This window comes from Carassius gibelio, chromosome A16 (assembly GCF_023724105.1).
Source record: "Carassius gibelio isolate Cgi1373 ecotype wild population from Czech Republic chromosome A16, carGib1.2-hapl.c, whole genome shotgun sequence".
Lineage (NCBI taxonomy): Eukaryota > Metazoa > Chordata > Actinopteri > Cypriniformes > Cyprinidae > Carassius > Carassius gibelio.
The window spans coordinates 18,882,674-18,899,897 of record NC_068386.1 but is presented as its reverse complement, the minus strand read 5'-3'; the positions used below and the strand labels follow the sequence as shown (position 1 = coordinate 18,899,897).

General features: G+C 40.1%; 1 protein-coding gene across 1 annotated transcript; it reads left to right on the top strand.

The window, feature by feature from the left end:
- The first annotated feature begins 7,088 nt into the window (after positions 1 to 7,088).
- Positions 7,089 to 13,968, top strand: LOC128030833 (glyceraldehyde-3-phosphate dehydrogenase). The gene is made up of 12 exons (XM_052618862.1): positions 7,089 to 7,208; positions 7,612 to 7,657; positions 10,566 to 10,665; positions 10,790 to 10,896; positions 10,972 to 11,062; positions 11,143 to 11,258; positions 11,677 to 11,758; positions 11,958 to 12,109; positions 12,367 to 12,445; positions 12,587 to 12,670; positions 12,745 to 12,842; positions 13,683 to 13,968. The coding sequence occupies exons 2-12, from the start codon at positions 7,635 to 7,637 to the stop codon at positions 13,750 to 13,752; spliced, it is 1,002 nt and encodes a 333-aa protein (XP_052474822.1). The 5' UTR covers positions 7,089 to 7,208; positions 7,612 to 7,634; the 3' UTR covers positions 13,753 to 13,968.
- The last annotated feature ends 3,256 nt before the right edge of the window (positions 13,969 to 17,224 follow it).

The window sequence follows — 17,224 nt, the reverse complement described above, 5'->3', positions numbered from 1 at the left end:
TTTTCTGTTTCTTATTATTTACATCAATATATTTCCCCATTATTGCACATTTATATAAGCAAAGCTCAAATGCATGTTTTATTTTGACCACAAGATGGCACTGTATCCTGAGATTCAAGACACTAGACTCACCTGGGCAGTGTACACTTTAGACAACATAGGATCCTGGACTCTGAGCTCTACACTTATACCACTTTATGGTTAATAGTTAATATATAACAACCTCACATACCAACTAACAGAGATAGTAAAGAATGATCCACACAGAGTTTAAACAAACAGTTTCTTGTCAGCAAAAGAGGTGCTTTCAGAAGTCATAGATCCTCTTCTGACTACTATCAAATCATCATTGTGTTAAGAATATGTCACCAAAACCTTCAAACTGGCTGTTATTAAGCCACACACCCCAGAGAACTAGTAAATTACAGACTTATATTGAATCTCCCTTTTCTGTCCAAGATACTAGAAAAGGTGGTATCCTCACAATTATATTCCTTCTTAGAGAAAAATGGTATCTGCGAGAATTTCCAGTCAGGATTTAGACCGTATCATAGCACTGAGACTGCTCTCTTTAGAGTTAGAAATGACCTGCTTTTATCATCTGATCGTGGTTGTATCTCTATCAGTTTTATTGGATCTTAGTGCTGCATTCGACACTATTGACCACAACATTCTTTTGAATTGACTTGAACACTTTGTTGGCATTAATAGAACTTCATTAGCATGGTTTAAATCATACTTATATGACCGCCATCAGTTCGTAGCAGTGAATGAAGAGGTATCATATCAATCAAAAGTGCAGTATGGAGTACATCAGGGCTCAGTACTAGGGCCGCTACTCTTCACGCTTTATATGTTACCCTTGGGAGATGTCATCAGGAAACATGGCGTAGCTTTCACTGTTATGCTGATGATACTCATCTCTATATTTCTTTGTGGCCTGACAAAACGTACAAATTTATGAAATGGAATTCATAGTTGATTTAAATAACTGGATAATGAGTAATTTCTTACTGCTAAATTCTGAAAAAAAAAGAGTTGTGAATTATTGGACCTAAAATCTCTGAATGTAATAACCTAGAACGCTGTCTAAGACTTGATGGCTGCTCTGTTAATTCTTCTTCATCAGTTAGGAACCTACGTGTGCTATTTAATAGCAAGCTTTCCTTTGAAAGCCACTTCTCTAGAATTTGTAAAACTGCATTTTTCCATCTCAGAAATGTATCTAAATTATGACCTATGCTTTCAATGTCAAATACAGAAAAGTTAATTCATGTGTTCATGACCTCAAGGTTAGATTATTGTAATGCTTTATTGGTGGTTGTTCTGCATGCTTAATAAACATATACAGCTAGTCCAAAATGCAGTAGCTGGAGTTCTTTCTAGAACCAGGAAGTAAGACCATATTAGGCCAGTTCTGTCAACATTATATAGATTTTAAAATCTTGCTTATTACTTATAAAGCCTTGAGTGGTTTTGTACCTCAGTATTTGAACAAGCCTTTATTACATTATAATCCTCTACGTCGGCTGCAATCTCAAAACTCTGGCAATTAGTTAAAACCTAGAATATCAAAAACAACTGCAGATGGCAGATACTTTTCCTATTTAGCATCCAAACTATGGAGTTATCTACCTAACATTGTTCTGGAAGCAGACACACTCTTGCAGAAAGAGAGACCATATTACTCCTGTACTGCAATCCTTACATTGGCTTCCGGTCAAATTCAGGATTGATTTTAAAATTCTCTTGTTTGTCTACAAGGCCCTGTCAGGCCTTGCACCCCAGTACATCAGTGATCTTATTGTTCCTTACTCTCCTTCTAGAGTCCTAAGGTCTTACGATCAATGGCTTTTAAAGGTCCCTCATTGTAATCTAAAATCAAAAGGAGATTGTGCTTTTTCTGTAGTAGGTCCCAAACTGTGGAATAGTCTCCCATTCCATGTGAGGTCAGCTCCATCGGTAACAACTTTTAAGTCCTATTTAAAAACTTATTTGTTTTCTTTAGCTTTTGAATAAGATATGGTTATTTTATTGTATTATTTTAATGTTATTAATTTTGTAAAGCACTTTGGGGCAGCGTCTGTTGTTTAAAAAATGTGCTATATAAATAAAGTTGCTTGCTTGCTTGCTTAAATCTAGATTAAAGACCCATCTCTTTAACCTGGCTTACACATAACACACTAATGTGCTTCTAATATCCAAATCCAATAAAAGGATTTTTAGGCTGCATTATTTAGGTAAACCGGAACCGGGAACACTTCCCATAACAACCTATGTACTTGCTACGTCATTAGAAGAATGGCATCTACGCTAATATTAGTCTGTTTCTCTCTTATTCCGAGGTCACCGTAGCCACCAGATCCAGTACGTATCCAGACCAGATGGTGGATCGGCACCTAGAAAGGACCTCTACTGCCCTGAAAGACAGTGGAGACCAGGACAACTAGAGCCCCAGATACAGCTCCCCTGTAAAGACTTTGTCTCAGATGATGACCAGGACAAGACCACAAGAAACAGATGATTCCTCTGCACAATCTGACTTTTTTTTTTTGAGGGAGGGACGGAGGGCCAGATAAAAACATGGTGAACAGACACCAGAAGTGTAAACACAAAACAGGGAGACCAGGAGGGAGGTGGACCGGAGGAGGTTCAGGGGGAGGGATGGAGGGCCAGGCTAACAGAGGGGAACCAACAGAAAACACAACAGAAAACACAACAGAAAACAAAAAACACAAAACATAAGTACATGAAGGACATTAAGTGGCGCCCACCAGAACAGAGGAGAAGACCACCACAACCGTGTGATCAGGGCGGAAGCCCCCCAGGGCAGAGCAGAAGACCACCACAACCGTGTGGTCAGGGCGGAAGCCCCCCAGGGCGGAGCAGAAGACCACCACGTCCTTGTGGTCGAGGCCGGAGTCCCCCAGGGCGGAGCAGAAGACCACCACAACCGTGTGGTCAGGGCAGAAGCCCCCCAGAGCGGAGCAGAAGACCACCACAGCCGTGTGGTCAGGACGAGAGCCCCCCAGAGCGGAGCAGAAGACCACTACCACCGTGTGGTCAGGACGAGAGCCCCCCAGAGCGGAGCAGAAGACCACCACGTCCTTGTGGTCGAGGCCGGAGTCCCCCAGGGTGGAGCAGAAGACCACCACCGTGTGGTCAGGGCAGAAGCCCCCCAGAGCGGAGCAGAAGACCACCACAGCCGTGTGGTCAGGACGAGAGCCCCCCAGAGCTGAGCAGAAGACCACTACCACTGTGTGGTCAGGACGAGAGCCCCCCAGAGCGGAGCAGAAGACCACCACAACCGTGTGGTCAAGACGAATGCCCCCCAGGGCGGAACAGAAGACCACCACAACCGTTAGATCAGGACGAGCCCTGATTCTGGAGGGTCATCGGTGACTGGCCCTGATTCTGGAGGGTCATCGGTGACTGGCCCTGACTCTGGAGGGTCATCGGTGACTGGCCCTGACTCTGGAGGGTCATCGGTGACTGGCCCTGACTCTGGAGGGTCATCGGTGACTGGCCCTGATTCTGGAGGGTCATCGGTGACTAGCCCTGATTCTGGAGGGTCATCGGTGACTAGCCCTGATTCTGGAGGGTCATCGGTGACTAGCCCTGACTCTGGAGGGTCAATAGGAACCTGACTCGACTCTGGAGAGTTCACTGGAACCTGACTCGACTCTGGAGGGTCAACTGGAACCTGACTCGACTCTGGAGGGTCAACTGGAACCTGACTCGAATCTGGAGGGTCAACTGGAACCTGACTCGAATCTGGAGGGTCAACTGGAACCTGACTCGACTCCAGAGGGTCAACTGGAACCTGACTCGACTCCAGAGGGTCAACTGGAACCTGGCTCGACTCTGGAGGGTCAATTGGAACCTGACTCGCTTCCGGAGGGTCAGCTGTGACTGTCATCCTGTGCAGCGGCGCTGGGCAAGCAGCCCTCTTGGACCATGACTCTGGACAGGTGGCCATCTTGTGCTGTGGTGCTGGATTGGTGGCCATCTTGGACCATGACTCCGGACGGGCGGTCATCTTGGACCGTGGATCTGGACCAGTGGCCATCTTGGGCATAGGCGCTGGGTTAGCAGCCACCTTGTGCTGTGGCGCTGGGCTGGCAGCCATCTTGTGCTGTGGCGCTGGATTGGCGGCCATCTTGGGCCCTGACTCTGGACGGATGGCCATCTTGGACCGTGGCTCTGGACTGGTGACCACTTTGTGCTGTGGCGCTGTGCTGGCATCCATCCTGCCTTGTGGTGCTGGTCTAGCAGCAATCATGGGCAGTGGTGCCACCAAGGCGGACGTGCGCTTCTTCTCCCCTCTCCTTCCGCCATGATGAGACGGTGGCTCTAATCCATCCCACACGAGCCCCGGGTCGAAGGGAGGCCATGGCTGGGAGCGATGCTGAGCCTCCTCTCGACCATTCCCGCCTCTGCGACCTCCCCTGGTCCCCCGAAAAACCACCCGCTCTGTGGCTGGGGAGGAGACACAAGCAGACATACCGCTGGTTCTCTGCGTGACGGAGTCCTTCTGTCACGACCAGGCTACAAGGATTCACGGAGAAAGAGAACCAATTGCGAGTATGTTTTTATTAAGGGGTAATCCAAGGAGAATAAACAGTCCAGGCATGAGTCGAAACCAAAACATCAATCCAAACATAAACAAAACATGAACACAAGGCAAGGGCACAAACTGACGAACATGAATTAAACAAGGACTCCGTGACACATGCTAAGACAGACCGGGTTAAATACACAAGGAGAGACAAACGCTAATGGGAAATTGACAGAGTGTGATGATTGGTAACTAGTGACAGCTGGGTGCAATAATTAAGCAGAGAACGTGAGGAATGTGATTCATAAAGTGACAGACACCGTGGGGAAGGAGGACACCTAGTGGATTCCCAGGGAACACAACCCAGACACTGTGACAAACCGGCCCCCCAACTGAGCCTGGTTTCTCCCAAGGTTTTTTCTCCATTCTGTCACCGATCGAGTTTTGGTTCCTCCATTTTGTCACCTCTGGCTTGCTTAGTTGGGGTCACTTAATATCCAGCGATATCATCAACTTGATTGCACAGATACTATTTAAACTGAACTGAGCTGGATGATGACATCACTGAATTCAATGGTGATCTGCCTTTAACTGAACATTTAGTGTTTACTATTGTCATTTGCATTATTGACACACTAGTTTCCTATTTAATACTGTAAAGTTGCTTTGATACAATCTGTAAAAAGCACTATAAGATAAAAAAAAGTTGACGTGACTCGACTTGGCAGAGATTAACAAATCAAAATCTGGTCTGCAAATATTCCAGCGGAAGAATTTGAGCTATCTGGGGTGAACCTGGCAACGTGACATGACAGACATGCTGTTTGTGTCCATCAGGGTTACGTTCAGCTTGTTTGATTCTGTCTGAATCATGTGATTCATAACAGGGTGAAGTGGATTGTGCAGGTCACTCCACAGGAACACAAGATAGCTGCAGTGGAAAGGGTGCAGGGTCAGCCTTTGAGTGTTTGTGTATTTTTAGCCTGACCTGGCAACAGTCCAGCACATTCTCTCTGCTGGCTGGGGAGCAGATAGCAGGGATATACACACACTATTCTGAGGTGCAGTTGCTGAGCGCTTTCAGCCTGTTTTAATGAGAAGAATAATTTAATAGTTCATATTACATGCACATGGACATATATACATCACAGTTACCACTTTTAATAAGGATGTTTTGATTAAAGGGTAAGATGGCATTTTTAAACTGTCATGCCCCACTTCAATATACTGTGGCAAACTCACTTTGGCCTTCTCTTCATCTGTGTGACCTCAGAACTATCAAAAGAAGCCAAAAGGCCAGGACAGCAGCAGTCACGACAGCCCAAAATTGTGTGCAGTGCAAACTCAGATGATACTTAACACCATAGAAAGGACAAGACTTTTCCAATGCAAAGAAAAAACTGGACAAAACTATATTTTTGTATATTTTAAAGGCATGGTTCACCCAAAAATGAAAATTCTGTCATCATTTACTCACCCTCAGGTTGTTTCTTTCTTCTGTTAAACATAAAAGAAGATATTTTGAAGAATATATGGCTCCCTCTAACTTACAAAGTATGGGTAACTATCAAGTCAATGAGTGCCAAAAACTGATTTTCTTTTTTATTATATTTTTTTGTTGCCCTCATTTTTCTAAATATCTTTGTGTTAAGCAGAAGAAAAAGTCAGTCATACAGGATTGGAACAGCATGAGGGTGAGAAAATGAAAACAGAATTTTAATTTTTTCTTCATCCATTTTTCACAATGGTTCATCATGATTCGATTTGCATACAGATTGCACATGCAAATACGTTTGCAATGGTTAGACATTATACATGTACAAAGACATAACATTTCTTAACGATGTGAGGGATTCTGGGATACAGGAATGGCAGGGTGAAAGGGAAGGGTCATGGTCTTTCCTGTAAATGTCATACACTCACGATGAGGGTGATTTGATCCCCTGCTTCATCTCGCTCTCGGTCTGGGACAGTTACTGTTAGAAGGTCAGAGTGGACAGATATGTTCAAATGAAATGTCTTTTATTTTTATTTTTTGCAGAGCAAGTACACCTGCAAAATGTGGAGTAATTGCATAGAGTTGTGAGCACAGTAAGTCTCTGATGTATGGTTTGCATTATTTAGGACAGAACCTGCAGACTTTGTGCTTGCACCAATATCATTAACAATGTGTACTATATGTGAAATTTCCTCCATGCCAACAGATGTATTTTAAAAGCCTATTGAAATTAATTAATACTTACTATTAATATTAATATTACTATTCATAGTAATACTTTTACAATAATACTATTAATAATTACTAAAGAGCTTACAGAACAAATGCCTGACCCTTTAATAAAAAAAAAATGAGTTTGATCGTATACACTGCTGCTTTCCAAAAGAAACAATAGAAAATTTTAAAATATGTTAAATGTAACATGCAAAAAGTTTATTTTAGCTTGGTTTCATTTGTTATTATTTAAGTGATGCAATTGTTTCATCCAAGTTTTCCCCAATATGACCTTGACATTATAAAGGGGCGTGGTAATTACAGCCTAAAGTCCAGGGGGCGTGGTCAACGCCGCCGCACCAGATATAAATTAACCTCGTGCTCGTAATCAGCCCACTCACACAAAGTGTCAGGACGGACAGAGGCTTCTCACAAACGGTAAATTGCTATTCATAAATCTATCCTGTAGTGAGTTATTTTCTATGAGTAGTTTATAATTTACTTATAGATGGCCCTTATTGAAATTATAAATTAAGTGTTTAACTACATATGCATGGCAAATGTAAAGTGTTGGAGAGATAATTGTGTCAGTACTGCATGGGAGTCGTATGTTCAGGTCAATCACGACTTTACAAGAACTTTTAGGACTATGAAAGGGAAGTGCTTCATCATAAGGCGTAATAAACCTATAAAGTTACGTCGGGACTCGATATTATATTAGTCACTCTGAGTCTCTAGATAACAGCCTTGCACGTTCACAACTTTAATTTTGTGCTTCGATCCGAAAAGGACTGACACAATAGTTAAATACTAATTGAAGGTTTTCTCTTCTTTTTCCCAGAGGACAAGACCAAATCAAGCATCATGGTTAAAGTTGGTATCAATGGGTAAGCAGCATTCACAAATACAAACGCGACAAAGTTAATCTCGAAAAATCAACCTTTATTGTAAGCAAGCCTTTAATAAAAACTAGTCTATTTTTAGCTTATTTTATGGCTTAAGAATCTAAATATGCTATTTGAAAGAATGATTAAAGTGTTTTTTTTTTTAATATCTCTAAAAACCTTACTGACTGATGTTTTAGTGCACTTCATGCAAATATGGAACAATAAAGAGTCTCAGTTAATTGTTCAGTTTCACATGATTAGTGCAAATTGTCACATGACCAGAGCAGTTTATTTCCTGTTTGCACCTTGAGAAGATGACCCATCGAAGCTCCAAAACTAAAGGATAGTAAAGTGTCTTTATAGGAAATATGACAAGGTTTTTTTTTTTTTTTTTTGGTTCACACATCTTTAGGGTGTCTAGTAGTATTATTCACACTTGGTTTTGTTGAATGTGGTCATAGAATCAGTAAACCTGTTGATAGTCACCATAGTGACTGGTGGGATAACCGTGAACTCAAGTATACATAAGTGCAATTGCTTGTGAAAGTGACCATAAAATGTTGCAATGACAATATTGCTATATATAGATAATGTTACAATGTTTTACTCAAAGCATTAATATAAATTTTTTTTTTTTTTTTTTATAAAATGTTTTTACAAAAAAGTAACCATTTTGAAATGTGTGGGTATTTTTATTTTTTTTTAAACAAATGATTTGTCGTGTTTGCTTGGAGTCTGACATTCATGCCAATTTTATACAGCGGTCACAATGCCGTACCCAACAATCCGTTGAGGTCCCTCACTGTCGCGTCTGTCTCTTGCAATGGGAGATCCTCGGCACCAGCTGTGACCTTTCCAAAGCTTATAGACTTATGCAACTGGAAATGTGATCCTTAAGCGACATGTACAGGGCACATAGGCCTACAACATTCTTGCATGTGCACGTAGACCAATACGGCTATTATCAATGCTTGATCACTCCCTCACTAAATCCCCCCCCCCCCCCGCTATCAATCAGTTGTAACCGTCGCTTACATCATACCATTGTCAGCATGGCATGTTTTTACCCTTTTACGGTTTATTGTAACAGTTTAGTGAACCCACAACAGTGGTCTGGTCTGGTGGTAATTTGCACTTTTATCATTCAAAGTGTTACACTACTAAGTGGCATACTTAATGTGGTGTATTGAAGTGTGTGTGTATATGAAAACTATGCTTTTTACAGAATGTTATTTTAACAAATTAAAACCACTATCTTTAACTAGCTAAGAGGCAAAATATTAGAATAGAGCAAAGACCCCAAATGTAGTCTGAGGTAAGTGTTATCAGTACCAAGTTTATTAAATGCGCTTCTATAAATGTAAAAAAAAATGAATGGAAGTTAAATTACACTCAGGAAAGTTGTTTACTGACAAACTTGGTCAAAAACTATTAAAGTAAAATATTGTAGGCTAATAGCCTATATTAAGATGTCAAGGATGTTTACAGAGGTTTAATGAAAAAATTTATTTCCTGAAACGAGTAGAAATCCTAGCTAGGTGACACTAACTACTCAGCACAGCCACCCCTCCCCATTTAATTTTAAAGCCCTTTCAATTAAAGTACTCACAAAAAGACCGGTTATTAAATAAACATCGATTTCTTTAGAAAGTGGCTGGAATCGTTTGAAAAAATTATATATAATATAAAATGACCATTCTCCATTGACGTCGCGCGCACACAAAAAAAGCTGTCATTTCATGTACTCTCGGGGGGGCCCCCGGTGGCCCATGATGCTTAGTTGGCTCATGCCTTGTTCTAGTGTCCTGACATTTTGTCCTACCAGTAAGATTTTCCTACCAAGGTTTACTGGGTATGCGCACATCCGTATTGTGCCCTTTTTTTCCCCTTTTATTTTATTTCTTTTTTTTTTTTTGAAAAAAGATTGCACATTTACAAAATCTTTAAATGCATCTACACGTTAATAGCTAAAGTGTTTAAGTATTTGTCAGTACATTTTCAACTGTATTCCAGACATGGTAATTATGAAGTTACAATTATTAGTATCGTGAAGAATTAAAAGGTAACCCCATTGGTCAACCCCCCCCCCCCCCCCACCCCCCTCCCTTTTTACCAGAATCATTATATCTACAGGACTTTCTACCTTTTGACCGGTTTCTCAATCTTGACAGACGTCATGCGAATGTTTTGAAATTCTTGTACCTTTTACCTTATCAGTGCAAAGCAGTATGTACTGTGATCCCGGTTTCCTTTGGCCTGTTGATTTTAATAGGAAGCTGAAAAGAGTCCGGTCTCTTATGTCTTGTGAGCAGTGCTGGTGTTATAGACCCTAAAATAGCTCCCAATGACAGCTAGAGGACTACGGAGTTTCTTTATCACAGTCTGGATGGCGGAGGTCAGACCTGATGGTGAAGCCCTGGCAAACGGTCTCTAATGCTTGGGTAGAATCCCTGAACTGTGGGCTCCAGGGCTTTTATCTCTAGCAAATATTGAAAAGTTCAAAGTTTCTAAGTGACGTTTCCTGTATTTGTTAAGACATAGTTGCTCACTGGTTATCTTTTGACCAGTAGGTCACAAGTAGGCCCAATCACAAGGCTCATGAGGACCCAAAGGTTTTGTGCTTATTCAGAAATGGGGCTTGTGCGCCATCTAGTGGACAGGAAGTGGAATTATTAAAAGCACTAGGCTCCTTTTATACTGCAATATAAATACAATAACTTTTGGAAGTTTGGGATGTTAATGATTTGTGCCCACCAAAACTGCACTAAGTTTTAAAATGAATTTCATAGTGAAATCTTCCTACTGTGCAAAGCAACAATTACTCCAGCCCTTCAATGTCGCATGATCCTTCAGAAATCTGGTGAACCATTGTGCTGTGTAATGGTTATTATTTTTTTTTAATAAACAGATTTGGCCGCATTGGGCGTCTGGTGACCCGTGCTGCTTTCCAGTCCAAGAAAGTAGAGATCGTGGCCATCAATGACCCTTTCATTGACCTCAATTACATGGCAAGTTCCTAATTTTAGTTTCTTTCTGAGTGATGGAGTGCTCGGTTTCCTGAACTTAAGCAACTAAGATAAAGTTTAGGTTTTGTTTTCCTTCAAAATCTGACTTCCTGTTGTCTTTTCACAGGTTTACATGTTCAAGTATGACTCCACTCATGGAAAGTACAAAGGGGAGGTTAAGGCTGAAGGCGGCAAGTTGGTCATCGATGGTCACGCCATCACGGTCTTCAGCGAGTGAGTGCTGTCCCTACAAACACTGTTCACTGCTACACATGATGTGTTCTGATCTCCCCATCTGTATCCACACAGGAGGGATCCTGCCAACATTAAATGGGGTGATGCAGGTGCTGATTATGTTGTGGAGTCTACTGGTGTCTTCACCACCATTGAGAAGGCTTCTGTACGTAGTCAGTCATTACCTCAGACATGAACACTACTGTGTCTTTCCCGTGTTTGAACCTTATCTTTCTCTCCTACTAGGCTCACCTTAAGGGTGGTGCCAAGAGAGTCATCATCTCTGCACCCAGTGCAGATGCCCCTATGTTTGTCATGGGTGTCAACCATGAGAAGTACGAGAATTCCCTTAAAGTTGTCAGGTAAGGATATGCATTTTTGTGAGACCAGAAGGAGCAGCCATTTAAAATAAATTTTAGGTTTAAATCGAAGCTAATATTTTAGTTTATTTAACTTGATTCCAATCAGAGTTAAGTTTTAAATACTTGTACAAAAGTTACATTTGCGTTACAAATACTTTAAACTTAAATGTAACTTAATTTTACACGTAAATGACTTAGCCATTTTCTTTTGTTGCTTTAATAGTTATTTTTTTTACTTGTATGGTTATGCTGCACAGGTATGCAATCACGAATATTATCCTGTAGGGGGTGCACTAAAGCAAAGTTGAGCTCGAGCATGTTAAGCCCTGACATTTGTTACTTCTCCTCCTGAATAAAGTCTGAGCATTTCGTTAATGTTTCCTTTTTTGTGACCTGATTCCTCCTGTCTGTTTTCTAGCAATGCCTCCTGCACCACCAACTGCTTGGCTCCTTTGGCCAAGGTCATCAATGATAACTTTGTCATTGTTGAAGGTCTTATGGTAAGATTAAACTGCCTTTCTTATCTTGCTAAAGAGCCTTTTGACCCAACGTGATTGAAACCTAACATGTGTCAGTTTATTCTTTTCCACTTCTCCTTAAGCTTTTTTTTTTTTTTTTTTTTTGAAATGCATCAGTTGATACAAATTATTTTATAATCGTTCTCTGAATGTTAATGGTCTCCCGCTTTCCCACTTCCAGAGCACTGTTCATGCCATCACAGCCACACAGAAGACCGTGGATGGGCCGTCTGGGAAACTGTGGAGGGATGGCCGCGGTGCCAGTCAGAACATCATCCCAGCCTCCACCGGGGCTGCCAAGGCTGTGGGCAAAGTCATTCCTGAGCTCAATGGGTCCGTAATGCACACTGAGCTGTTTTAAAAGAGCATCTTTGTTGGGTTCTTTTTAAAATCCACTTCCATGAAAGTGGTCCGCATGCTGTTTTAAAGGTCAGAGTTGATTGAACTCCAGTCTAAAGTGTTTTCAGGATGCACGGTGAAATTTACTCAAAAGTGGAATGTTCTGCTTGGGGGAACTTGAGTACTTGTTTTACTTTTGCTTCCCCTTTCTGCTATCTGAACACACTGATGCTTTTTGCTTCTCGTTTCAGCAAGCTTACTGGTATGGCCTTCCGTGTCCCCACACCCAATGTGTCTGTGGTGGATCTAACGGTCCGTCTTGAGAAACCTGTGAGTTTATTTCCAGGCCTGCATGAAGTGGATTCAGTTGAAAGAACGCTATTTTTTCCTATAGCAGGATTAATTTAATTGCGTCTACCAACACTGTGACTCAACTGTTGGCTTTTCATGTCCCTGTTGTGCTAACTGCAGGCCAGTTATGATGCAATCAAGAAAGTGGTCAAGGCTGCAGCTGATGGACCAATGAAAGGCATTCTGGGATATACAGAGGACCAGGTATGCACATCCAGTTGTCATGTGTGACCCAGTGTCTTTCAGGAAATTGTTTTATAACTTCTTGCTGTGTGCAGGTGGTATCCAGTGACTTCAACGGGGATGTGCGTTCCTCCATCTTTGATGCTGGTGCTGGCATTGCCCTCAATGATCACTTTGTCAAGCTGGTCACATGGTAAGATCCTACCTAAAATTGTACATCAGAATCTGGTATAACTCCAGTAACTACATCTGAAATTAAAAGCAATGTAAGATTTGCAAAATGACTTGTTAGTTCACTGCAGACTTTCCCCTCACTAATGTTTGTATAGATCAGGTGGACATCAGTCCTGGAGAGCTTCAGAGTTCAGCTGCAACCCTAATTAAATCCCACCTGCCTGTAGCTTTCTAAGAACTCTTCAGACCTGGATTGGCTTGTTCAGGTGTGTTTGATTTTAGGGTTGAAGTAAAACTCTGCAGAGCTGGGGCTCTCCAGGACTGATGCCGCCCCTGGTATAGATTGTAAGCCTGTATTATACGACTCTCTGAAATTTTGTGACCTGAACTCTCAAAACAATCCAAGGTCTTGTTTCCTGATAATGACCATCAGTAAATCACCACTCGTGACTTGAATCACACCGCGGACTCCTTTTATACAAGTGCTGCCACTTTGTTGATGTTATTGCAATGACCAGCTTGATCTATAGCTTCTTGATAAGTGGGGTTTATTTTATATATATATATTTTTTTTTATATAATATATATATATATATATATATATATATATATATATATATATATATATATATATATATATATATATATATATAATATATATAATTTTTTTTTTTTTTTTTTTTTATTAAATCTACATGCTCTTTCCAGTGTCACAACGGTGTCATCTAGACTCTGGAGCTTGCCATTTGTAAAGTGCAAAACCACAATATTTCCGACTTGAAGGGCACAAAGTTTGGTTTTGGATCCTCTTTGCTCGTGTAGTTTTAAGTGACTCGACTAATTTTCTTCTTTCCCGTAGGTATGACAATGAGTTTGGTTACAGCAACCGTGTATGTGACCTGATGGCACACATGGCCTCCAAGGAGTAAATGTGACCCCTTTTTTGTGGTTTTGATTACACAATCCACCGTTCTCCCATCTGGTTGGATTTTTGCACCACATGCTTGATTTGAAGACCAATGTTCTTTTTATATGAAAATGCTCTGTTCTGTTGTGTGAGGTTTAAAATGGATTTTGACTTCAAAGGCTTTTCTGTCTGCTAACAACCGGAGACTGAATAAAGTCCTCTGTTTGTGAGAAATGGATAGTATGTGTTTGTCTTCTCTAGGTCTAGTGACTTATTTGGGTCAGAGTATATTCTTGTATTGTGATTTCTAAAAAAAAAACTGGTTTCGGTCCTTCATTCTGATTGGTTGACAAACATACACCTTTGTTTACTTCAGTGTTGCTAGGCAACCACTGTTGGAACCACAAATGTTTCTGAGCGACTACATAGTATTTTTCTAAACAATCACTACACTTTGTGCTCTTGTGATTCCTTATGTCTATAGAGTAACAGTTTAATAAGCCCTGTGAAGCTGTGGTTTACAGTCAACTTATAACTGCTAAAGGCGATCTAACAAGACACTTCGCTGTTATAAATTCCCTGTAAACCATGACTTCTTGAAGCTTATTGCTTTAATGATCTTAAAGCAACCCTTTTTTTTTTTCTTTTTTTTTTTTTCTTTTTTCCTATACAAAATGTAATCCCCTTATCAAAAAAGTGACTGTGAACAAAATGCAACTTTTGGCCATTAGCAATCCATATAAAGCACCTACTGCAATATTTCAGTCACTAATTTTTTAATTCTAAAATGTTTAGTTTTTAACAAGGTGCCTTTTTAAAATTGGTGATTTATTAAAAGATCAAATTCAGTACACCCCTTACGGAGCTGTAGCTCAACTGCTAGAGCATTGTGATGGCAAGCTCAAGGTTGGGGGTTCGAATCCAAGGTAATAACTGTTAGGAGAAAATTGTTCGCTTGAATGCAATGGAAGTCACTTTGGCTAAAAGAGTTTGCTTAATGCATTAATTTTAGCCTGGAACATGAACACAATGCGCTAAATGATTGTTTTCTATGGGAAAATGTTTAAACTTATACAGGTGTGTCTCAATAAATTTAGAATGTTGTGGAAAAGTTAATTTCAGTAATTCAACTCAAATTGTGAAAATCGTGTATTAAATTCAATGCAGATTCATCTGACCCAATTTTCAAACCATTAATTCAGTTGTTAAAACAAAGACCAACTTAAAAGTTTAAACACATTTAACCTGGTTTCACACACGGACCATTTTGCTCCATTTTTTGACTTTTTTTTTTTTTTTTTTTTGCAGAACTACACACAAAATGCCTTTATTTTGCACCGTTTTAACCATGTACTCATTCAGAAACACAATTACACAGCATAACTTGCATAACAGCATAAGTGAGAGTTGACATGCGGTCGCAAAGTTACAGTTGGTAGAATTTCTAAAGCGGACTATCAAAATAAAGTGCAACCAAATATGATTAGGTTACCAGGGCAGTCTCTGTTAGACCTGGTCTGCTGGTAATGTTTATAAAAATTCCAAACCTCTTACTGTTGATTATACGATTGCTTAGCATGCCAGTGTACATAGTTATACAAGCTCTCTTAATGCCTGTATTTTAACTTGTGTATACAAAAGAAGAAATTGGTTCAGAAAAACCTTAGATCTGCAGAATTTCAGAATATGAAATCTGTATAGTTCTACTGGATATTTTTGGATTTGCTGTGCTCGGTATTTTGCTACTGCTCTAAACCTTATCCCCCATATTTTTCTCTCTTAATCTGTCGCATGCATTGATTTTTGGGGAAACAATGTATGTGGTATGGGTTTCAGGGCTTCGTTTCTGGCATTGGGTCTCTCATCACTACCTGCCTTATCTCCCTTGACCGCTGCTATAAGATCCATAGCTTTCGATACTGTAATTTTCCCTTTTTTTATCCACTGCATTTTTTTTTTTTTTATTATATATTGCTAAAAAACGATTTTCAAGTACTTTAATGAAAAGAAAGGCTAGTACATTCCAGTCCTATGGAGCCATCAAGTAAGCTTTTAGATGTTTAGAAATGTATTTGTCTCAGGTCAGTGGATTGAGAGAAAGCATGCCTCTCTGTCTGTGGCTCTGGTGTGGATCTATACATTATTCTGGGCCTCACTTCCTGTTATTGGCTTTGGTTGTTACCAGCTGCACCATAAACTGGTAATGAACCATAACCATTAGTAACACTTGTAAATGAGTCACTAACCTATTCCCCAAAGATTATTTGGTGTTTTGAGAGTGCATTCTCAAAGGGGGGCAAATATATAGCATTTACTTTCAAGCAGCTGTATGTTACTTTACCTACAAACCACTGGAACATCCACCCATCACAGAAATAAAAATGTGTTGATGTGTTCACTTAATGATAGAGTCTGTATTTACCTGATCACTTTGGTCACTTTGCTTTGGAGTTCCCACGTTCACTATCCTCATCAAGGTGAGAAACCGAGAGATTATCACTGATTCTGAAACACGTGAAGCTGAGACCTGATCATTTTGATTTATTCTGAGGATGATGGTAATGATAATTTGTTATTAATCCTAATGCTGACTGAAAAACTGTTTAAGGTGAATTGAAGTGTTGCTACACTGTTGTGTGATTTCATGTGCATTGTTCTGGACTGATATTAGCTTCAATCCCTTTATCCAATGTCACTCTGATGTTTCACCAAAGGAAGCACTTCACAATCACTTTTAACCAGGGATATCGTAAAGTCTCCAGAGTTATTACAACTTGATGTCATGGGAAAATGTAATCATTTTATGAGTTGATGATGAATTTGTACCATTTGATTAGTAGGAAAGCATATTTTGTAGAAAAAAGTAAGCATGAAGATCCACCTATAAACCTATCCCTCAATGCGGTATATATAGATTGTACAAAAATGGCATTCTACATTGAGATTCTACAAATCCATATGATTTTGCCACCGTTCGAAAAAATGTAAAATTGCCATGAGAGTGTATTGATTATTACTGGTCACAACTTTAAATAAAAATAAATGAATACATAAATAATTTATACCAAAACAAATGTAACTAAAATCTAAATATTAAAATAATATAGAATTGATAAAAAATGGACACATAAACAACTTTACAACTTGCCTGTTTTCAAGTTGAAATGGATCTATCTATCTATCTATCTATCTATCTATCTATCTATCTACTGTATATATCTATATTTGTGTTGAGGCAAATTGGAGCTAAACTCTGCAGGACTGAGTTTGGAGACCTCTGATCTATACTTATATATTTTCGTTCATTTTATTTCGCTCTCTACATTTCTTCAACACTTTGGTCAACAAAGGTATTTTCCACACATCCAGGATATCGTGGAAGCGTCAGTCTCTCTTATATTCACAGCTGGAGAAGAAGAAGCACACCTACCAGTCAGTCGTCTGAGGAACGTGTGAAGAAAAGATTCATCACGGAAGAGTAGAGGGAGGTCAGA

What these genes read in the sequence shown, in the direction of transcription:
- LOC128030833 (XM_052618862.1), top strand. Translation starts at nt 7,635, where the DNA reads ATGGTTAAAGTTGGTATCAATGG. An exon ending in GTTAAAGTTGGTATCAATGG is followed by an intron (nt 7,658 to 10,565) that starts GTAAGCAGCATT and finishes TTTAATAAACAG; the next exon opens with ATTTGGCCGCATTGGGCGTC. An exon ending in TTTGTCAAGCTGGTCACATG is followed by an intron (nt 12,843 to 13,682) that starts GTAAGATCCTAC and finishes TCTTTCCCGTAG; the next exon opens with GTATGACAATGAGTTTGGTT.